Raw genomic sequence first — 24,835 nt, 5'->3', positions numbered from 1 at the left:
AAAGCAGAAAGTGCAATAATCTCATGGTTTTATATACATGAATGAGATATTTCATAGAAAACTCTGAGCATAGTACCTGGCATATAAGAAGCACTCAAAAAACAGTGGCTATATGGATAATACATGTCTATAAACACAAATCTAAATCACGTCATCTTCACAGATGTTTCTTTGTTTAATGAATGATTTAAACCCCTTGGAAAAAAGAAGCAATCAATGGGAATAAATAATTTACAATAGCTATACAATTGTCTCTATAATTACAACTTAGACATTTTAAACAAGAATGAATAAATAGTTGGATGTCTGTGTCTGTGAGAGAGACCGAGTGTGTGTGTATGTGTGTGTGTGTGTGCATGGTTTTTTGTTTGTTTGTTTACAGGGAAACAAAGACAAAATCTTATCATGGTTGATGAGGATTATTCCTCCCAGACAATGTTGTTTCTCTGTCCTGGATAGTACACCTTCATGTTACCAACCCTGGCCTAAGAGTGGCTGTCTTTTATTGTTTTCTACCTGGTTCTATTGGGGAGGGAGAAACAAAGAAGAACAAAAACAAAAACATTTCATCTTAGTTAGACTTCATCTTACAATTTTTTGGAAAAAAATAACTGAATATCTTTTTTCAGGCAAATAGTATGTTTTTATATCCATCTCTCTTATGTGGCCATTCCAATATCAGTCCCCAGAAATAACGATGTGTGAATCTCAAACCAATTTTTTGGCAACAAAAAGGTATAGGTTTTCTTCCTTATTCTTTCTGTATCATTTTGATTAATAAATTCTTAAGGAGTGGCCTATTGTGCAATTTCTAAGAACACCACCAAGCTGTTAATGAAGTAAATATCTGTTTAATTTACAAACATCAGCAGTGTAACCGATATTAATCTGGAGAAAGACAAAGCACACTGAATTATACATGTACATCTAATTTTCTTTGTAAAAAAAGAAGTTTTCAGGAAGAAACATCTGCATCTTTACAGGGCACCCTGGGATTTTAATGAGGGAAGAGCACGGTTCACTATAAATCATTATCAATTCTACATTGTAATTTAGCAGCAAACATGTTAACATGGGAGCATTAAGATAATAAAGGAGTTTTATTGTTCGAGGGAAAGAAAAGTCACAGTTCTTGATATGACAGTCTTTTTATCCCCACCCCACCCCCAGAAAAGGGCAGAAAAGGGCAAAAAAGGTCAAGGACATATTAATTTGCAAAAGGTCTACTTTCTAGTGTTGATTGCTACACACCATTTCGTTTCTGTGAGGACATGTTGCAGAGGGGCCACTTCTTTCTGTACAATGACCATCTCACATACAGATTTCTGTTTTCCTCTCTCGGACTTTGCATACTCTCTGCAGGTGTCCTGAATGAGGCCAGTAGGTCATTGACATCAGTGATCAGATGTCAAGGTCAACAAACAGACCAACACATATTTATCCCAAGATAAAACCCTATGTTAGTACTATTGCCAAAAAAAAAAAAAAAAAAAAAAAATCCTGATTTTTAAGTTTGAAAAATGTACAAAAATATCAGGATAATTATAAATTAATATATATTAAAGCATCAAGGAACAGTAAAAGGATGGCCTAAAATGTTAAGTACAATGTACTTTGATACAATAAATATTTCTCATGGAAACTGAATACTGTATAGGGCTGTTTAGAACTCATAGAAACAAAAAATCATATTATTACTAATTTATTTATCAATAATCTATTGGTTCTTTATCATCTCCTTTATCATTTATATTACAAAAAATTAATACTGGAAAATGGTAAAGACTTTTGTGTGCTGCTTCTGCTGACATGCTGACATTTAAAAGGAAGATAAAATTTATTTTAGCACTTTCATTTCCTCTCGTAAATGGAACCCAGATCCTCAGGACACTTTATATTTTGCATGAAATATTTCTCATCCATTTGTTCTATCTGTGAATTCTGGAGTTCCGTTCTCTTGCCTTGCATCCTCATTCACACACATGTGCTTGGTATGTCCTAGTGAACTTGGTTGATGTGAAGGAGGGTACACAGGTTTTATGATCTGGGCAATTTCACAGCAGTGCACAGTAGCTCCTCTGTCCCTCGTGCATGTGCTTCTGCTTGTCTTCAGCATGTTACAAAGATGGACCCGAGTTGCAATGGTTCCCATCGCTGTTCTAATGTCTCCAGGTATATCTTTCTTCATACTTCTCCAGCATAGGGGAAGCTTTAGTTCAAGCATTTCTTTTTTTTTTTTTTTCCAAATGCAGAAAAAAAGTCTTTATTCTCATAATAAAAATAAGTCTGTTCTGTATTTTACAATATATTTCAAATATTTCCACTATGAAGCATTCATTAGTCCCACATGGTCAAGAAGTATACAACCTTTTCCAAAGACAGAGCTGCCGGGAGTGTGTTTAGGACACACACCTCGTACAGCCGCACTTCACCACTTTCTCAACCTCGTCCACAAAGGAGGAGCCGTCAGTGCATTCGAAAGAGTATTTCCGCCGCTTGCTCCTCAGCGGTCCACAGCACTGCCCTCCTGCACACCCACCTCTGCACTCTAATCGGGACACCTTCTTGGTTGTTTGGCAAGCAGCATAGCCCTGCTGCTTTTGGTAATAATCTCTTATCCTTTCCCCTCGACAAGAGATTTCTAGAAAAGAACAAAAAGCACAAGCATTTTAAGAACAGTCACTGTAAGTCATGCAGAGTGACTGTGAATCCACAATTTAATTCAGAAGCCTTTGCTTCCCCTTCGTAACTTGCTTTACATATTATTAGCTGGTGGCACGGCCTCCTATTCTTTGAAAAATACTTCTTTTTGGTCTCTATTTTCAGCAAAGTGAATGCTATTATGTAGAATATAAATACAACGCTATTGCAGCGACAAGAAAATTGGATTCCTAAATATTTTCTTTCATTGCAAAAAAGGAAAAAAAAATACACATCTTCTGTTTTTACACTACTAACAGCTGGTTTTGTTTACCACAGGGAGCAGTTTCAGAGAGTATGCCATTTTATTTATTAGACCTGGAGTTTAACATTATCCAATCTGTTACTTAATACAAGTAACATTCCATTAACTTCATAAATTACCCCAGTATGAAGTATGTAGTTCAAAAAAGAGACATCTGCTAAAAGCTTCCATGGGCACGTTCCTCTTGTCTCGTCCCTTGGACACACAAAACAAAATCCGTGCCAGCTGGAGGCCAGGCGAGCTCTGATCACGCAGACAAAGGAGAAGGAGGAAGGTGAACTAAGAAGTCAGCCTGTTTCCGTTCCTCTCACCCACATGATTTGCTGTGATAAATCAGTCGATTCTAAGGCCAAAGGTCATTTTGTACTAAAACTAGAGCAGAATTAAGAGGACCATCTTCTCTGTGCCAGAAGATGAATTAATAATATATACGGATGAGAACAGCCGGTAAAGGTAAGACAGGAGTAAAGTAAATGTGCTTCTCCATCAGGTAAAAAGGAGTATTTCTTTTACAACAAATCAACTTGTGAGAAGCATCTGAAGGCTGTATACAATCTTGCGGTGGAGGTTTAAGGTCATTTCACAGCTGGTGCCTTCATAATACTTGAAAATAAATCAATAGCAGCAACTGCAAGTAGTGTGAAGACCTAGTATTCTCTCCTGTCACTCCCCTCTCTCTGTCTCTGTTGCTCCTGTTTTTTTTTTTTTTTTTTCACTTTTTCTCCCTCTCTTTTCAAAGACATGGGACTCCTCTTGCTTTGCCAAGAGAATGAGGTGCCCAGTGGGGCTGGCTTACCTCGATCACAGCTGTCCCCCGTGTATCCACTGCTGCATTCACAGTAGGGTTGCCCTAGACCTGAAAGCCTGCACTTCCCATGCTTGCACTTGATCACCTGGCACGGGTTAAACAGATCCTCCTCTTCATCACAGAGGACACCTCCATGGCCCTCCAAGCACTTACAGCTGTAGGAGAACGCATTGATGGGCAAGCAGGTGCCATGTACGCATCTACAGGGAGGAGGAACACAGGAGTGGGAATGCATTCAGAAGAGGAGGTAAGAATGAATGGAGGTGATATAAGAATGGAGAATGATTGAGAAAATATGAGGGACAGAGTGCTAATGCCTAACGAACCTCCCCTCCCCTCCCCTCCCTTCCTGTCCCCTCCCCTTCTTCTTTCCTTCCTTCCTTTGGTTTGGCTTTGAGGCTTTCAGGTGTGTGCTCAACTCCCAAGCAGCAGGAACTTACTTATTTCCAAGGCAAGGGTCATTGGTCCGTTGGTCACAGAGGGGTCCCATCCATCCTTCCTGGCACTCGCAGGTGAAGCCTGCCTGGCTGCTGGGCTGGCATGTGCCATGGGCACACACCTTCTTGTGGCATGGCTCACAGCCAGGCAAAATGCCTGTTTGCATCGGTACCTTCTGGAAGTCCTGCAGCTCACTGTTGATGTAAAGGTTCCGGATGCAGCCGTGGAAGCTGGTTCCGTTCTGCCCAGGGGCCTGGCGCAGAGATGCCACGTTACTCTTCCCTGGCATGCCTGGGGAGGAACACCAGGTCAGAGGTCAGGATCTCTGGGGATTTCTCAGCCATTTACTACTCAGAAATACTGATGCTTGGGACCTCACTGCCAACCTATTATGGCAGGATATTTGGGCAGGGTGGTAGGGAAGTGAAGTGGAGAAGAGATGTAGAGATGTGTGTTTTTGTTTTGTTCTGTACTGGAAGATGCTCCAGGAAATTCTAATCCACAACTAGAATAAAATACCTAGTTGATTGGTGGTTAATCTTTAAAATTTGCTTCAAAGAAAAATTTACATGTACACAAATATATAAAACCTAGAGGCAGAGCTACTGTCCTTAAAGGCAAGACTGCGGGAAGGGAACATTCCCTCTCTGTTTGTCCTCCACCCCCCACCTCCAGGCACACACTCCTGGAAGTCTGGAGCTCCATAAAGCTCAGTTTATGGTGCTCTAATTCCACCCCTTATCTTAAAGACAAGGGGCTAGGGCTCAGAAAGCCCTGGTGACATGCTCAAGGTGACCCAGTGAGTTCAGGTTAGAGTTAGGCTGATGAGAAGAACTCCTCTATCTCTGGAGTCAGGGTTGGGTCCACCAGGTTTCAGGGGCTGACAGCTGGGGTTCACAGTGACCATTCACCCCAGCCCTCCCACATTCGAAGTTAGCAACGAATTCAGCTCACTCCTGGCAATGTCCCTGAGCTTGGTCAATGATGTCAATGCCTAAAAACTCACTCCTGATTCTTTTCAGGACAGCACCTCATTCACATCATTTTTTCTTTCTTGCTAATTGAGAGTGAAGACTTCACAGTCCAAGAAATCAGAAATAAAAATGAAATCCCTTCAAAAACAGAGTATTTGCAATCTTTGTATATATACATTCCACTAGTGACAGTTATCTGGTAACACTCATTTTGGCAAAACGGAAGAATCTTTCCATGGCCTAAGCCAGACCCTTAGTCCCTGGAAGGCATCCTGCAGAAGGCACCCATCCAGGGAAGGGGGGAGGGTGCTGGAGGCTTTCAGAGTGCTGGCTACACCACCACCACATCCCCACAACCCCCTAATTATGCTTTAGCTGTGCCTAAACTCTGGACTGCTGGCTGGAAGTTCTAGGCTGAGGAAGACCCAGTTTATCACTCTTCAGGGGGTCTGTTGGTTCTAAAGACCAAGAACTGTAGCACACTCTGGGTCCGAACTTATGCCACCTTCTCCTTTCCCATTCATAGGAAATGACTCATCCATTGGCATTCAAAGCAGGCATCAGTCAGACAGCTAGGTGTACGAAACCACTAGGTTAGACGGTAAGGATTTCTGGTTCTGCGTGCACTTGAAGCAGTTATTTCTTCTCTCTGGGGCTTAGTATTGTCATCTATACACCATGAGCATATGGACCAGAGAAGTTGTCCTAAGTTTGTCATACGTAAGAACCAACAGCAGTGCATGCTCAAAGGCAGCTTTGCAGGCTCCTCTCTCCCCTCCTTCTGAGGTTCTGATCCTGTAGGAACAGGAGAGGTGCAGAAATCTAAATATCTACATGCAGCTCAGGTGATTCGGGTAGTCCATGGTTACACTCTGACAGGTATTGAATGAAGTCTCTTGGCTGTGAAGTTCTGTGAGTACAGGCCTTTAGTCTATGTCCATCTCGCTGTGGGTTGCTTTCTAGAGCAGGGTCAAAAGGATGAAACTTACCATTTCCAGGAAAGGACTGGTGACAGAAAATTCCTTGACCTGGGGTAAGTTTTTCTAATTTAACCATATCCATCCATCATAAGGACTTTAATGACCACACATTTATGGTCCTTTTTTCGGTGGTTAAAAATGAACTTCTTCCAAAACTATTTTTAATAGCTCATTTTGATATAGGCACAACACACATATGTGCACATGTCAAGAATAAATACAGATTGGCAAAGTTCCACAGCACAGAGAAACAATTAGTAAATCTGTTCCTTTTTGTTCCAAAGCTAACAATTAGAAAAAGCCCAGCTTTGACTAGAGTAATTTGTCAAAGAAAATGTTTAGACATCATACATATATTTGAGTTTCAATAGGCTATCATAAAATCAAGAATTATTCTGAGTCAATCTTTCCACGTGCTAGGTCTTCATTGACAAACAGAAGTAGATACATGAATTTTTTTTTTTTTTTTTTTTTTTTGAGACGGAGTTTCACTCTTGTCACCCAGGCTGGAGTGCAATGAACGCATCCTTGGCTCACTGCAACCCCCGCCTCCTGGGTTCAAGCGATTCTCCTGCTTCAGCCTCCCGAGAAGCTGGGATTACAGGCATGCACCACCACGCCTGGCTTATTTTGTAATTTTAGTAGAGACCAGGTTTCTCCATATCGGTCAGGCTGGTCTCGAACTCCCGACCTCAGGTGATCCACCCGCCTCAGCCTCCCAAAGTGCTGGGATTACAGGTATGAGCCACCACGCCCGGCCAGATCCATGATTTTTTTTTAAGCCTTTCCTCTATGCCATTGGCTTAGTTGGAAGTCATTCAATCAATCAGCCAATCAATCAATCAACCAACAGATAACTTAGCAAACAGCTTTTAGCCTTATTTCTACAGGCCTCAAAATGATAATAAAGAGACCAAGTATCAAGCCTAGGTCCTCTGTCCCGTGGCAGGACAAGGAGGACATTTGTTGCATATACATGGATTTCCATGCATGGGGCTTATTTTTTGATTTTCTTCCCCATTAGGTAATAAGGGTTCAGTTGGACTACAGACAGAAAAACATGAAAGCTAAATTATTTTGTGTCGGCCGAGTGCAGTGGCTCATGCATGTAATCCCAGCACTTTGGGAGGCCGAGGTGGGTGGATCACATGAGGTCAGGAGTTTGAGACCAGCCTGCCAAACATGATGAAACCCCGTCTCTACTAAAAGTATAAAAAATTAGCTGGGCGTGGTAGCAGGTGCCTGTAATCCCAGCTACTTGGGAGGCTGAGGCAGGAGAATCACTTGAACTCGGGAGGTGGAGGTTGCAGTGAACCAAAATCGTGCCATTGCACTCCAGCCTGGGCAACAAGAGCGAAACTCCATCTCAGAAAAAAAAAAAAAAAATTGTGTCAAGTAAAGCACATATCATGGGTAGTTGATAACCCAAGGGTAGGTTAAGCTGCCTCTCCATATACTCACCAAGGGGCTGCCTCTCCCCAGATGCTGAGGCAACACCTTCAGGCAGTCCTCCTTGGGCAGCATCCCTGTTTTTTTTTGTTTTTTTGTTTTGTTTTTTAACTTTTATCTTAAGTTCGGGGGTATATGAGGGTTACACTCCCCACCAACAGTGTATTATGTGTTACTGTATAACAAACCGGGTAAACTCATGTCACGAGGGGTTTGTTGTATGGACTATTTCAGCACCCAGGAATTAAGCTTAATGTCCATTAGTGATTTTTCCTGGTCCTCTCCCTCCTCCCACCCTCCGCCCTCTGCTAGGCCCCAGTGTGTGTTGTTCCCCTCTCTGTGTCCATATGTTCTCATCATTTGGCTCCCACTTATAGGTGAGAAACATGCAGTATGTGTTTTTCTGTTCCTGTGTTAGTTTGCTAAGGATAATGGCCTCCAGCTCCATCCATGTTCCTGCCAAGGGCATCAGCTCAATTCTTTTTTTGTGGCTGCATGGTATTTCGTGATGTATATGTACCACATTTTCTTTATCCAGTCTAGAATTGATGGGCATTTAGGTTGATTCCATGTCTTTGCCATTATGAATGGTGCTGCAATGAACATATGCATGCCTGTGTCTTTATGATAGAATGATTGAGATTCCTTTAACTATATGCTCAGTCGTGGGATTGCTGGGTTGAATGGTGGCTCTATTTTTAGGTCTTTAGGAATCGCCACACTGTTTTCCACAATGGCTGAATTAATTTACATTTCCACCAACAGTATATAAGTGTTCCTTTTTCTCCACAACCTTGCCAGCAGCTGTTATTTTTTGACTTTTTAATAATAGCCATTCTCACTGGTGTGAGATGGTATCTCATTGTAGACATAATTTTTTTTTTTTGGAGATGGAGTCTCCCATTGTCGCCCAGGCTGGAGTGCAGTGGTGCGATCTCGGCTCACTGCAAGCTCCACCTACTGGGTTCATGCCATTCTCCTGCCTCAGCCTCCCGAGTAGCTGGGACTACAGGTGCCCGCCACCATGCCCGGCTAATTTTTTGTAGTTTTTAGTAGAGACGGGGTTTCACCATGTTAACCAGGATGGTCTCAATCTCCTGACCTTGTGATCCACCCGCCTTGGCCTTCCAAAGTGCTGGGATTACGGACGTGAGCCACCATGCCCAGCTGTAGTCACTATTTTTGAAGAGAACTTATTAGTTACCTTGCTCTCTTTTTCTCCCTCTGCTTCTCATGCCTTTGCCATACAGCATTCAAGGCTGTGGTCTTACAGGTTCCTTGTGGTTTGAAAATCTGAGTCACCCTTGAGACTGCACTCTAAGCGGGGAGAAAGTGGGCCCATGGTGATCTCTGGCAGTGGGACTGGGATGAAAGTGGTTTCCTTGAGGCCTGGGTGGACAGAGGTGTTGTTTGAATTCTTCTAGGCCCTCTACCTTCAGAAGGATAAATACTTTTCATTTTGAAGTTTAAAACTTTTTTTCCTTTTTTTTTTTTTTTTGGCGGGGGGCGGGGGAATGTTCTGACTTAAACAGTCTCATCCTGTATTTTTTTTTTTTTTTCTTGAGATAGTGTCTGGCTCTGTTTCCCAGGCTGTACTGCAATGGTGCAATTATGGTTCACTGCAGCCTCAACCTCCCGGGCTCACATGATCCTCCCTCCTCAGCCTCCCAAAGTGCTGAGATTATGGGTGTGAGCCACCATGCCCAGCCCCCTGTATTTTTAAAATTTGTTTTATACTATATTCTAAAGGGGCTTCGAAAGATTTAGTGAAGTGGATTCTAATGAAAGCATAATAAAATCAAGTGAACGAAAAGTCCATAAACAACAAAAGGCCACAGCACTTAGATTTGTTCCCTTTCTGCTTTATGTGAAGAAGTGAATGGCAATGCAGGTGGCTTTGGAGTCAGCCAGATCTGGACTTAAATGAGGTATCTACTACATAATAGCTTTGTGTACTTGGACAAGTTATATAAAATCCTTGAGATTGCTCTTCAGGGACTACAAAACAGAGAAAATCATACCTACTTCCTAAGATCTCTGCACATTAAGGCTATAAAAGGAGCACTGTGTTGGGCACATAGCATGTGCTCAATAAATATAATTTATTTTCTCTCAAATCACAGGTACACTTGCGACTTGGCTTCACCCATCCAAAAGCAACCCTGTTAACTGGAGTGCTGGCAAGAATGGAAGATTTGCTTTTTAATGAGACTCTCTGCTGTGATTCCCATGAAGCAATCAGATAAGTCAACTTGCTGAGTAGACTCACTATGCAATACTTTATTTATAATGCATTATAGTTACTTGAAGATGCCTCTGCATTCTTGACTTTTTAGGGAGTAGAATGGACATTTCTTCTTCAACTTTGTATCCTTTATGTATCCATTTACTTAGTTCCTAGTATGTGGTAAGTACTCAATAAATATTTACAGAATTGAACCAAAGACTTCCAACTGTTTCTAAAACAATCCAACTCTGCCAAAATGTTAAGACTGTCTACTACTGAAATTATTAAAACAGAAATGCCTTAGACTTAGAGGCACTGAAAAGAAGGCTTTGAGTGGTTGAGATAATGGTGCAGCATAGGTTATTATTTTTCAGAAAATGATGTGAAACTCATGAAAATATCTGTCATGGTGATGAAACTGTACACTAACCTGTTCAAAGCTTTTACTTATTTATCTGTAAAATAAGTTAGTTTTATCAGTCAATTCAAATAAATTCAATGTAATTTAATCCAATGCTTCTCAATTCAGCATTAACTGCTTTCTGGCTCCTTTACCAGAATTTTGAAACTCTATGCCTCCAGTTTATATTTGTTCCTCCAAATAGAGGCAAGATTGGGACCTCTCTCCTTTGCGGGTCCTCTCCGATGGGCTCCTACAGAACTTTGCTTATATCTCTGTCCCTCATTTATTCACTCATCTGCCTTCTTTTCACTTAAAAATAAAGCCCAGGGTCTTCACTCTATGATTTCAAGTCCTAACCTACCTTTCCAACCCTCTCTCTTGTTCATTCACCTTAAGGTCTTAGTGGAACAGAACTATTTATTGTTATTCTAATACAATTTGTACATTTAATTTGTTCATTCATTCATTCATTCATTCAGTCATTGGATTACAGTGATACTTATCCTATCATCCAGATGAATTAGCAACTGGTAGTGCAGAAGCTCTAGCATGGTAACATTTGACTGAGCTGATAGGGTTTGCCTCTTTAAGGGAGCTGGGGTGGGGTCATCTACTTTCCAGTTTGCATTAAGCTTGTTTTATCATTTTCTTGATTGTATGATTTAATCTCTAACCAACTTTCCTTTTCCATAGACCAGATCAAATATAAGATTAAATTATATAATGTATAAATCACCTAGCATATGTGATTGACACAAAAGAAATATTAATTAATGTCTTTCTCTACCCAGATGACACATTTAGTTAGAAACAGAGATGGGATAATAAAATGATCCCTTAACACCCACCTAGAGATCTTTCTGTTCTGTCTTTGCCATCCATCTTTCAATGATTGATCACTATTGGTCAATGACAAATCCTGATATATTAGGCATTAACAAACTTCAGAATTCATCCATAATGAGAATCACAGGGTTTCAGGACCAACTGAATGTGGAAGACAGCTTACCTCCTACATAGAGTGGAGAGTCAAAATTCAGAGTGGACTGCTTTGACAAGTTAGTGATGATTTTGGGGTTCCCACCATCCACGGACAAAGAGAGACTCTGATCCAAGGCGAGTAGTTCCACAATGTGGAAGTTTCCATCATTGATTGTCTCCACACTACAACGGAAAAAAAAAATGGCTGATTCTTCCATTTTCTTTTCATTAAAGCAAGGTAGTTAAAATACAAACTTTGATAAGTGCTCCTTGGGAAAAGAGATGGCAATCTAACACTAACGAAGATAAAGATCAGTAGTTGAATTTTTTTCAAAAATAGGCATTTTCAAGGAGATGTGATTGATTTCAGTTTCTCAGGAACTGAATACAAAATAAGTTTGTTCTTTTATGACGAGAAGTAGAAATAACTACATTTCATCATCATCCAGCCACATTCTCTCAATATGTAACAATTTCAAAGGATAATTTATACATTTGCTTTTAACTTCCATAAAAGTTCCATTTACCAAGATACTATTACTTCAAATTGTACGAAAAGACAAGGAAACTAGGCCTGTGCCAAAAACACCCTAACACATTGACCTTAGGCAACTGCTGGCTTCTGCTCTTAAAAAAAACTGTAGATTAGGACTTACCAGAATCAAACACACACACAAATGCAAGGAGAACCAACTTGGTGGGATCTCAGTACTTTTTGAAATTTGTTAATAATATCCTCTTACTTTCTGTGCATTTTCATCAACTGATATTGCTGTGAAGAAGTTATCTATGCTCAGTGGAGACATGGGAATAACAGATTAAATAAAATGCTTAACATAGTGATATCTAGGAAATATTGCAATGACAGTGGCTGTCTGGATTCTTTTCTATAATTTTCAAGGGCCAGGTCTAACAATTATTACTGTCACCTTCTAAAAACCTTGGAAGGGCTTATAGAAATTGATGAAGTGAATAAAGACAAAAAGATGAAGAAAGGTAAATGGAAAATGAGGATTAAAAACTAAGATGAAGTTGAGTGCAATTAGTAAATATGTTTTACATGGTTTTAAAGTGTAGTTGCATATCTAACTCTGGTGTTACAGCAGTCAAAAAAGCAAACCAGACCAATGAAACAGGACCAAAGAAGAAATAGGACCAATACACGGTGCAGTGTTAAGAACGTACTTACCTTTCGCTATACAGGAAAAACATGGCATAATGGAACTTGGGATCAAAATGTTAATGGTGACTATTAAAGATCTAACATGCTGGGATACTGGGAAGACTGAAAAAGGCTCCAACATGGAAACATGGGAGCATGTGATAGATTATTCCTAAATGTGAATACTTAATACTCTGTATACAAGATGACTGCTTAAATTTCTAGGCACTGATATTTAAATTTGTAAAATGGCAAAGTCTAGGGAATGATAGAAAAATGCATTAACATATTTCTGCATGGTTCTCACCACTGGAGTCTAATCATCTTCCGTTGTATGCTGACAGGTAATAAAATGTTTTTTTTTGATTTGAGAACAAGAGAAATCATTCTGCAGAATTGTGAAAACATTTGACATTCTTCTGTTTAGGTGGTTAGAAGAGTCCACGTGTACAGGAATCTTTGATAGCCTGTCTCAGGTAACAACTTTATAAAATTAAATGTTAGATATGTCAATCAATATTTTTGCCTTTTACACATTTAATTATCCTAACACTTAACATCAATACAATTGGCAGAGGAAAAAGTAGACCAGAAAATTATTTTATAAGTAAAGTTGCACACCATTAGTGGTTTTAAATATGACTCTCTTCTAAGATGGTATGCCAAGTAGTAACATTGGCTAGTGGTTAAGCATATAGACTCTGTAGTCAGATAATCCTGGATTCGAATCGTGGTCCTGCATTTATTAAGTGTTTGTTTTAGATAAGTTACTTTATTACTAATATATTTCAGTTTTCTCTTCAGTAAATGCTAATAAGTATTTCTGCCTTCCATGGTTAATTTGAGGACTATGTAAAATGACTGAAAGATACCCAGCATAGCAAAAATTAATGTTAGATATTAGTATCACCATCACTATCATATCGGCCCCCCACCCAACCATGATCATCATGATACAAATAATTCAATACCATTTCTGAATCTTCTTTAGTAAAGAATTTAGCTTTATTTTAAATATTGATTGTAAGATAATGTTAAAGGCTGGCAGAAATATAACAACTTCTTTGGGGGCATATCTTTTTCAAGTTACTAAAAGTTTTAAAGTAAAACATTAAAATAAAGACAGACATAAAGAGAGTAGAAGTGAATTCCTTTTTACTTTGAGGTTATACACAACTTTCCAAGTAGTTTTATATGGATGTCCTATCAACATCAACCTTAATAAATATTAATAATGAGGCCCCCCATTTCTCTTTAAAATTGCAAAGAAAAGACCCATATATTACCAAGGAATGGATTCTTGGTCACATATTGGTCTTAGTCAATTCAGTCATATCATCATCAATGATGGTGTTTGATGCAGTACAATTGTATGGTTTAAGTTAACACACTTTACAGTTTTAAACACCCTAATGCAGTGTGTCAGATGGGAACTTGGAGGTAGGTAGTTTCATCATCAACTCACTTTGCTTATTGCTCCTTTATTCCCTCCTCTGTTCCTTTTTACTCTTTTTTGGAGTACATGTCTTAAACTCTTGCTAATTGTAAGCTAATTTAAAGTATCATCCATGTATTATTTATTTCTGAAAATATGTGGTAAGTAAATACAAGGGAGATGTATTAGGAATAACATATATTAATTGTTTTTAGCAATACTCCTAGATGATATCTATAGATAATCATTACACTACACTTCAAGCATGTTTAAGACAAGACCTCTGAAAATTCATTTCATAAAACATAGTTGGAAGTTTCAGTGGCAGTATCGTCAAGGATAATGCTGAGAGATAAATCTTGCTCAGCTTGTCCTAGCTCTCATTAGACATGTCATCTTTGGTTAGTGTGACCTTAGGTGATTTTTCTTCCTTTTAAGAGAAGTGCAAATAGGAAGAGCAAAGGATTATATATCACATACTAAGGGCCAGGTACTAAGAACTTTACAAGTATTACCTCATGTAAGCTTTACAACAAGAGGTGAGCACTGAGGACATCCAAGGTGACACATCTAGTTAGTGGCTAAACAGTTCTGAAGCCAGGTTGTCCAGCTCAAGTATATGTGCTCTTAATTATTATGCACTACTTTTACAATCAAAAACCTGAGGAATACCTATTCCTAGACAAATGGCATGTGTTTTCACCACTAACAAGCTTTTAATACATGATTTCTGTCCCAAATAGCCTGGGAATAAAGTTCTATAGTAAATTACCTTGTATGATAGCAAAACTTGATTCATTTACTAAAAAACACTGAATTGTTAATAAAAGTAATGATCTTACAATAAGAGTTTGAAGAATGCATATAAATTATATGGATTTAAAAACTGAGTTTGGATTTTATTTTCCCAATTATGAGTGAGATTATGAGTGAGATAGACTGACTATACTTTTCTCTCCCTAAAAGCTTTAAATGTCTAATCTGATCACACCAGAACTTCCACAAGACTTATCATTGAGATTAATTCCATTTATATCTCCCTGGAATTAAATGAAGCCTCATCTTGACCTCTTAACAGGTAAGTACAGTAAAGTTCATGATTTTAGATTCCTTTTTTTTTTTTTTGAGACAGAGTCTCGCTCTGTCAGCCAGGCTGGAGTACGGTGACATAATTATGGCTCACTGCAGCCTCAGCCTCCTGGACTCAAGTGATCCTGCTGCCTCAGCTTCCTAAGTAGCTAGGACCACAGCTGCATGCCACCATGCCCAGCTACTTCTTAAATTTTTCTGGAGAGATAGGGTATTGCCATGTTTCCCAGGCTGGTCTCAAGTGATCTTCCTGGCTTGGCCTCCCAAAGTGCTGAGATTACAGATGTAAACCACCACAACTGGCCAACTTGGTTTTTAAGATAGTATTTTACACATGGGACCTAAAGAGAATTTTTCAGAGTTAATTACATTCTAACTTGGTGTTTCATGCTGTCTTTTCTAGCATGAGATAAACTGGAGGATGTCCAGGAATCCTTTGTCTACACATTCGTTTAAAATTAAAGCAGTGGGCCAGGCGCGGTGGTTCACGCCTGTAATCCTAGCACTTTGGGAGGCCAAGATGGGTGGATTGCTTGAGCTCAGGAGTTTGAGACCAGCCTGGGCAATATGGTGAAACCCTGTCTCTACTAAAATACAAACAAAATCATCTGGGCGTGGTGGCGGGTGCCTGTAATCCTAGCTATGCGGGAGGCTGAGGCACGAGGATTGCTTGAACCTGGGAGGCAGAGGTTGCAGTGAGCCGAGACCGTGCTACTGCAGTCCAGCCTGGGCAATATGGTTAAACCTTGTCTCTACTAAAATACAAACAAAATCATCTGGGCGTGGTGGCGGGTGCCTGGAATCCCAGCTATGTGGGAGGCTGAGGCACGAGGATTGCTTGAACCTGGGAGGCAGAGGTTGCAGTGAGCCGAGCCCGTGCTACTGCAGTCCAGCCTGGGCAATATGGTTAAACCCTGTCTCTACTAAAATACAAACAAAATCATCTGGGTGTGGTGGCGGGTGCCTGTAATCCCAGCTATGCGGGAGGCTGAGGCACGAGGATTGCTTGAACCCGGGAGGCGGAGGTTGCAGTGAGCTAAGACCGTGCCACTGCAGTCCAGCCTGGGCAACAAAGTGAAACTCTGTCTCAAAAAATAAAATAAAATAAAATAAAATATAAAAAATAAAATAAAAGCAGTGATCGACACATCAGTTGCTACATAGTAAGACTGCCTGAGCTAGAAAGCCATAATCCACTTTTTAGTCTATAGCAGCTGTCTCCTACATACCCACATGTAATGCATGGCATCCTTTTGGGTTCTGATAAGTATTGATAAACTCTCTTTCACCACTCCCTAGGGAACAATATATTTTATGATTCACAAAAACTACAAGCGAACCACTTAACTTTGAGCCTTTCCACTGGGAATTTGAATTGCATTTATTACTGTTACTATGAGGTTTAGTTTTACTACACTCACCTATTTCCTGAGATTTGTTTTCTTGAGTTTATATACTGGAAGTGGATACATGAAAACAAAGCAGTTCCCCAACTGTTTGTGGTCTGCTACAGAAAAATAATTCAGAAACTTGGGGCTTAAAAGAGGGGCTTTAAAATGTCTCTGATTTTCTTTCTCTACTTTGCTTACACACAACACACTAACAATGATAAACATAATGTATTTCTGTAGTTTAATAAAGGACTGTTTTTCCTTATGTGAGCTTCAACTTCTTGCCTTAACATTTTAAAGTATCTGGGCTGGGTGTGGTGGCTCACGCCTGTAATTCCAGCACTTTGGGAGGCCAAGGTGGGTGGATCTCGAGGTCAGGAGTTCGAGTCTAGCCTGGCCAAGATGGTGAAACCCCGTCTCTAGTAAAAAAACAAAAATTAGCTGGGCATGGTAGCGCATGCCTGTAATCCCAGCTACTCTGGAGGCTGAGGCAGGAGAATCGCTTGAACCCAGGAGGTGGAGGTTGCAGTGAGGCGAGATTGTGCCACTGCCCTCTAGCCTGGGCGACAGAGCAAGACTCCATCTAAAAAAAAAAAAAAAAAAAAAAATTAAAGTATCTGGTGACATATTCCACACTTTGGAATAGGAACTGGAACCCAAACTCAACTGGTCACTCATTTTGGTGTTTCTGGGCTGATGATACTTCACCTGTGAAGTGGGAGTGATACTAAAAGTATTCTTGCCTATCTCTTTAGTCAAAAGGAATGGGAAGCCAAATGAGATTAAAGATATCTATGTAGGCTGGGCGCAGTGGCTCACGCCTGTAATCCCAGCACTTTGGGAGGCTGAGGTGGACGGATCACAAGGTCAGGAAATGGAGACCATCCTGGCTAACATGGTGAAACCCCGTCTCTATTAAAAATACAAAAAACGCTAGGCGTAGTGGTGGGCACCTGTAGTCCCAGCTACTCAGGAGGCTGAGGCAGGAGGATGGCATGAACCCGGGTGGCGGAGCTTGCAGTGAGCCGAGATCGCACCACTGCACTCCAGCCTGGGTGACAGAGCAAGACTCTGTCTCCAAAAAGAAAAGATACCTAAATATACCTGTAAGAATTTTTCAAAAGAAAGCTTTAGAAAATAGTTGTTCAAGTAATATTTTAATCAGTACTTTTAAAACAGATTAACATGAATAAAATTCACTAAACTAGAAAGGCTTCTCTAAACTTGAACATACTGTACGGTGAGATGTCAGGCTATAAAATTCCCACTTGGGTATTTATTCTTCAGTATCCAGATATTTGAGCAGGAAGAGTATCCATGAATCATCAGCATTACTCACTATCGTGAGCCGACTCTGTGCCAAGCACGATGTTAGGTGCTTTACATTCATTCAATTCTCATAACCAAACATGAAAAGCAGATCTAATTGCATTTATTGAGATAAGGAAAATAAAGCACAAAGAAATGAAGCAATTTGCCCAAGGTTATAAGCTAGTAAACAGGGGGAACTTTCCATATGGCATATCAAGAATGGCTGAATAAACATCTTGAAAACAAGAATACCATATAGATTCTGTCTACTCTCTGTCTCCCCAATGAGACTGAACTTCTCAGATACAAAGATAATCTTTGTTGTTTCTTTTGTATTTTTGTTGAAATGTAAGCCTGTAAATTGCACAACCCAGAGTGTATGTAGCCAACCAAATGTAACGGTAGGTGACAGAAAGTCCCTTGAATTTGAGCAGGTTGCCTAAATATGAAAACCTGTACACTAGTAAGGTGGTTCATCTGATTCTCTTATTTTTAAACAGTAGCTAGCTGTGTTTCCAAAGAAACTGCCTGGTTTGGAAAATGACATTAATTTGAATCTAAAAAAAGAAGCATATATTTTTCAATAATAACTTTTGTTAAAAGTTTATGTTTTTCTAGATGAGAAGAAACTCACTTTGAAAGACAGCAGATTATTAGCCTACTTGAGAATAAAAATTTAATACTCCAGCCCTGTCTGAGGACCTACTGCTTAAATTTAGGCTGCCATTCATTTTTCCATTCATTCATGGCACTATTACTGATATGGTTTGGCTCATCTTGAATTGTAGTTCCCATAATTCCTCGTGTTATGGGAGGGACCCAGTGGGAGATAATTGAATTATGGGGGCGGTTTTCCCCATACTGTTATCATGGTAGCGAATGAGTCTCACGAGATGTGATGGTTTTATTGGAGTTTTCCCCTTTCGCTTAGTTCTCAATTCTCTCGTCTGCCACCATGTAAGACATTCCTTTCACCTTCTGCTATGATTGTGAGGCCTCCCTAGCCATGTGGAACTGTGAGTCAATTAAACCTCTTTTTCTTTATAAATTACCCAGTCTCAGGTATGCCTTTATCAGCAGTGTGAAAACGGGCTAATACAATTACTAAGTCCCTCTTTATGCTATTCTCTAAGTGCTGTAAAGATTAGGCCTGTGCGCCATATTCCAAATCCATTCCCTTGTTAGGAAGCTCATTTCATCTATGTTGCTGGTTACAGTCCTTTAGGCAGTAGGTTGCTGGCAAATGTTTAACAACTGGTACTGTTAAAAAAAAAAAACAAGAACAAAAACCTGGATTTGTAGGCTTTGCTGACTTTTGTGGTGGGAATATTCCCAATATGGCTGATTTCAATGTGAGCATCAAGCATGATGTTTTAGAACTTGGATATGAGAAGAGATGCAGACAATCAGCTCTCAAAGTACATATTCCTTTTACACAAGGGGTTCTCAAAATGTAGTCCCTGGAGTACAAGATCTCCTGGAAACTTGTTAAAAATGCAAATTTTCGGGTCTAGCTAAGAGCTACAGAATCAGAAACTAGGGGTGGTGCCCAACACCTGTATTTTAACATGTTTTTCAGGTGATTCCAATGCAGACTTTTGGAAACAACCATTCTACACTACTGCCTGTATGCTTGGTGCTGTTAACAGCAGGCATGTCTACAAGAAGCCATGATCTTCTATCCAGATGTAACAGATAAGATGAGAAAATATGCATACTACTTTATTTCTATGCTAAAATAATAAATACTACATCTTGAGTTTTCTTAAACACACTTCAAGCTATGTTAACTACTGTCTTTTAACTTTTAACATAGTTGGCTGTGTTTTCAAAGAGGCTGTCTGGTTTGGAAAATGACATTAATTTGAATTTCAAGAAAGAAGCACATATTTTTCATTAACTTTTGTAAAAAATGTTTCCCCTTATCTAGATTAAAAGAAAGTCTTTTTGAAGGGCAGCAAATTACCAGTATAGAGATAATTTCATAAAATAATTGTCTTCATACTGATTTATGTGAAACAATAGTTGACATATAAAATAAATTTTAACCAAAAATACCCTATAGAATTAATAAGTGTATTATTACTTTCCCCTCATTTTATTAGGTTTCATTTTGCTAAAATAAAATCAATTTTCTTCAATGTGGAGAATTAACCAGGCAATTGAAATGATGCACCTGAGGTATAAAATTATTTCCAAGTGCAAGGCCCAATAATATATTCAATAATGCAAAATTTGGAAAACAATGTTTTACCAAAGTAAATTTTATATAACATAGAATTATGGCAATAAAACTGAACTTAAGTGGAAACAAATCAAAATTTGAAAATGTACTTCACCCAGACAAAATATTTATTAGCAACTAATGGGACAGCTGATTGCAACACTGTTATTGATAGATTTTACTACAGGGATGGAGAAGTACTATCTTTCATCAAAGATTTTACAGTGTAGTAAAGGCCTGGCCCAGGACAGAGGTTGCCTTGCTTGGCATTTTCTGGCATTTGAAAAAAGGCCAAAAAATTAGCCGTATCAGAGCTAAGAGTTATGAAAAACTGCAAATTGAAGGTAAAGGAAAGCAGAGGATTAACAGTAGATCCATTGCACCTGTCATGCCTTTCAATGAAAGAAGGAATGCAATGGGAACACAGGTTTGGGTGAAGCAAATGAAATAAACTCAGTTTTGGACATCCTGAATTTGTGATACCAGTAGCCATCATTGTTTATGGTTTACCAAGCATTGTTGCAAATATTTACATTTATCATGTCGTACAATTCTTACCGTAATCTCACAAAAAGGACACTATTATTTGTTATCCCCATTTGCCAGATGAGGCCCAGGGAGCTGAAGCAATCTGTCCAAGACACACAGTTAGTTGATAACAGAGCTGGACTTGAATCAAGCCAGACTATCTCTAGAGCAGCAGCTTTTTCTATTATTTCAATTTTATTTTTGAGTGGTAATGACATTGAAATGGCTCAAAAATCAAATGGATATAAAATGGTATTCATGCAGAAGTCTTGTTTCTATTTCTTTTTGTCTGTGTCTAGTTTTTCTTTGTGCAAATACATGAAAATGTAAGTGCTTATATTTATCTCCTTTGAACTTGTTCTTCCTTACATTTCCTTCCTGTCTTCCTTCTTTTTTCTTCATTGCTTCCTTTCTTTCTTCCTTTTTTCTTACATTATTTTCTCAACATAAAAATAATATTCTATATTTAATATGTTAATAAAATGTATTATACATATCTATACATCTGAATTCTTGGTAATTGTTGCCTCTTTTATTAAAAAATAAGGTCATAGCTTTTCTGGATTGGAAAATCAAGAAAATTTTTTTGGTCATAAGCCAAAAGGCAATAATGAAATTAAAGCTGTATTTGCTCTAGGCCTCACATTTTGTATCTCTATTAGATGATCCACCACCAGAAACATGGGCTTGCAGCTTCTAATAAAGAACATGAGATGGACGGATCACGAGGTTGGAGATCGAGACCATCCTGGCTAACACGGTGAAACCCTGTCTTTACTAAAAATACAAAAAAGATTAGCCAGGAATAGTGGCGGGTGCCTGTAGTCCCAGCTACTTGGGAGGCCGAGGCAGGAGAATGGCATGAGCCCAGGAGGCGGAGCTTGCAGTGAGCCAAGATCGCACCACTGCACTCCAGCCTGGGTGACTGAGTGAGACTCTGTCTCCAAAAAAAAAAAAAAAAAAAAAAAAGAATATGCAACATAATAGTCCCTTTATAAATGTCACAAGATACACTCCATCCTTTGTTAGGTGAAATGGCAATGAACATAAACTCAAACAAACTCGTTATGGTAGGTCCTTGTTTGGATATAATCACTTGGGTTTCTACAAAGTATTTAGAAATATTTTGCCATATGTGATATGAATGCTAGCTTTAATAAGCCAAGCCAAAAACCTTTACTATGGCTTCTGAGAGTTCTGTGCTGCACCATTACATAAAATAAATTTAAAAAAAATTAAAAAAAATGAACCACAAATTTCTGAAATCTTTTTATGGGCTGAAACACATTCAGGCAAGAAAATTTAAGGCCTTGTAATATCTAAAATCTTGGCACTAATTCATCACCATTTGGAGATAAAATAAGTATTGTATTCAACTTGGAAACCAACAATTATGTGTTTGTTTCCATGCTCCAAATATTCACAAGTGGTGGATATCAAATTCCATTCATGGCTACAAGTGGCATGTACTTTCCCAGAACTATTATGAAGCATCAAATAAGATGTGATGACTTTTAAGCACATTGATACATATGAGAATATCAATAACATGCAGGCCAGTGTCTCCACTTTATGTCATAATCAATGCCTATTCTTTTGTTGCCAAGTGTGTCTGACCTACAGATATGTTTTGTTCATTATATATAGTATTAAAAATGCACACTGATATCTAAAGGAGAGAAAATTTATATTAAAAAACCCCCAGATTTCTGCCTTTTTCCTGAAAAGCCAAGAGTCTGGAAAAACCTAAGTCCATATTTTCTCCACGAAGAACTGAGTAGATGAAATCCTGTTTTGACAAATATTTACTATTGGTTCATTCCAGTCACAACCACTTCTTTTATATTGCCAACATCAAGGCTATTTATAATAAAATAATACTTATGTAAAAATTTAGCTCTTTTACAGAATAAAAGGGTGAGAGCATATTATTTTCTTGCACTTGACCTGTTTAATCATTTATGTTACTTATCCGGAAAAACTGACTACTTAGGAGTTTGTGATCCCTTCTCTAAAGGGTGAATTTCTACATGTGAAAAAATTAAATATCTAAATTGCCTGCAGGATGTTAGGGAACTGGTGTTGGGTTCCAACAGAGGGGCTCTGATAGTTAGTCTTATGCAATAAGGACTAAAAATTATACCCCACGAATACCACCCATTTCACGTCTCCAGTATATTATTAATATCATTAATCATTAGAAAACTTCCAAAATGGATGGTCAAGATTCCCTATGACAACATTGTATGAATCCATTTGCTTATTCTGTGTAAGTTCCAAATGAGCAGGGGCTTTGTTCCTTAAAGCTCAGGACAGGTCTGGCACATAGTAAGTGCTCAATAAACCTCTGAGGTATGAATGGCAACCTGAAGTTACTCACAGTGCTGGATATCTTCATTTGATTCTCTGGAGCTCCCTTCCAACTTTCTTTACCCAGCTCTGAGCCCCGGGAAGCTCATGTGCAAGCTACATTACTAGAGTCTATAGATTCCTTCTTTCCCGGCACGCAGTGTGGCCCGTGGGGAACACAGACGGGAGATTGTTGGGAGGAAAGAGAGTGAGGTTGTGTATTTCAAAAGCTGGTTGTTTCCTTGAGAACTTACTGCAAATGTCTATTAAAGGTCGAGGCTTCTGGCAGGCAAGCCTCTCTACAAAGCCTTTACAGAGCATGAGTTTCCATAACTGCTCCCTCCTCTTGATCCTTCAGGCATATGGGTAGCAACACCTCCCTGCATCCCTTGTTTCCAGCCCCAGGTTACTATACTATCCCAGTCACCTCTTTGTGCATAGCAGTCCCCTTACAAATCCCTCCTCACACTCTCCAGTTTGAGTATGCCCTCTGTTCCTGCCAGGTTTCTCACTAATACCCTCATCCTAAAACCTGTTGGGGCCAACTTAGTCTCTCTCCTCTCCATAATAAAATAATAGAGGAGAAGCAGTTCTTCATTAAACAATTTTTTTCACCTTTACCCGTAACTGAGAGATCTTCACCTGTAAATGGCAGAAGCTGGGTGAGAGCCGGTGTCATAGCTGGCACGAACACGCCCCCGATAGAGTTCTACCGCGATATGGTCTTTGTCACCCTTATACAGGAGGATTCCACTGTCTTCATCTGTGGCAATCTAGTAGAAAGTAACCCTGGCATTACTAGGATGTGTAGGCAACCAAACGTATTTGATCAGAAAGAGACTGCTAAGTGAGGTGAACAGGTTTTACTATGGTTTATGTTTTCCTGATGGCTATGAGAAAACGATGCTGAAATTATTCCTTGAAAGGTGACTTGTTCTTAAATTGCTTTGTTGCAAATAAATCCATAAAGAAACTTAAAAAGAACAATAAGAAATCCTCAAGTAAACATGTTGGATGTGCTTAGAACTTCCTTTGCTGGAGATTTTCGCTAAACTGCTCCTTTTGCTCCTGTTATAAGCTTTATTTATAGCATCTGTGAAAAATGACTACATTGTCAAAGACGGATTTTTATATCCCATATTTAAAAACAACAAATTCTTCACAGTTATGCCACGTGTAGGGGGAAATCTTTGTTTTTATCCTGCTCTTTGGCCCATTTTGGCTTTTAAAGGATTAATTAGGTAAGTTAAGACTTGAGCCCCAACATCACTGTGCGGTTCTCATAACAATTTGGTGGGGCAAACACTGGAAGGTAGAGAATCATGCCTTCCAGGATTCTCTTCTTCCTGACTTCAAAAGGATCCCCTGTCCCTCACTAGAGTATCAGGGTAAACCAAAAAAGGGGTGGTGTCTACACGAAACTGGCTAAAGTCATTTGAATTAAAAATATATTAAATGATTTTGCTTATCAGATAAAACAAATATGTAGACATAATTTGCCCCATGTACACTATATTTATTATCTTTAATCTAGTGCAGCTTCTTCCATAGGGATCTGAATGACTTGCTTAAAGGTATACAGTGAGTTGGTGGAAAGACTTAAAATTTGAGTTTGTTAATTTCATGTCAATTCTTCAAAGTTCTGGGTGAAGAGTTAAAAGGTGCTGGTTGGCTGAGCGCAGTGGCTCACGCCTGTAATCCCAGCACTTCGGGAGGCCGAGGTGGGTAGATCACATGAGGTTAGGAGTTCGAGACCGTCCTGGCCAACATGGTGAAACCCTGTCTCTATCAAAAATACAAAAAAATTAGCCAGACATAGTGGCACATGCTTGTTGTCCCAGCTACTCGGGAGGCTGAGGCAGGAGAATCGCTTGAGCCTGGGAGACAGAGGTTGTAGTGAGCTGAGATCACGCCACTGAACTCCAGCCTGGGCAACAGAGCAAGACTCTGTCTAAAAAAAAAAAAAAAAAAAAAACCAAACAAAAAAAAAGGTGCTGGTGGTTGAATCCAGGTGTTCTTTCTCGCCTGCACCCTTCCTAGCTGCAGATTTCCTAAGAAAAGCCTCCCCCATGCAGAGGCTGAACTGCAGAGCCATAAAAGCAAATGAATCAAATGTTTTTG

The 24,835-nt window shown here is 39.3% G+C and overlaps 1 protein-coding gene across 4 annotated transcripts in view; it reads right to left on the bottom strand.

Moving 5' to 3' along the window:
* Positions 1 to 835: 835 nt before the first annotated feature.
* The window catches only part of SLIT2 (slit guidance ligand 2), a 379,008-nt gene continuing 355,008 nt past the window's right edge, over positions 836 to 24,835 (bottom strand). For all 4 annotated transcript variants that reach the window (XM_003826819.6, XM_063603740.1, XM_003826821.6 and 1 more), the window contains 5 exons: positions 23,357 to 23,487; positions 11,254 to 11,408; positions 4,214 to 4,502; positions 3,762 to 3,973; positions 836 to 2,641 (listed from right to left, as the gene is read on the bottom strand). In XM_003826819.6, coding sequence (XP_003826867.4) covers positions 2,400 to 2,641; positions 3,762 to 3,973; positions 4,214 to 4,502; positions 11,254 to 11,408; positions 23,357 to 23,487 — 1,029 coding nt within the window. In that variant the 3' untranslated portion in view covers positions 836 to 2,399. The remainder of the gene's footprint in view (positions 2,642 to 3,761; positions 3,974 to 4,213; positions 4,503 to 11,253; positions 11,409 to 23,356; positions 23,488 to 24,835) is intronic.

Source organism: Pan paniscus, chromosome 3 (assembly GCF_029289425.2).
Source record: "Pan paniscus chromosome 3, NHGRI_mPanPan1-v2.0_pri, whole genome shotgun sequence".
Taxonomy (NCBI): domain Eukaryota; kingdom Metazoa; phylum Chordata; class Mammalia; order Primates; family Hominidae; genus Pan; species Pan paniscus.
This window is presented reverse-complemented; position numbering and strand designations above follow the sequence as displayed.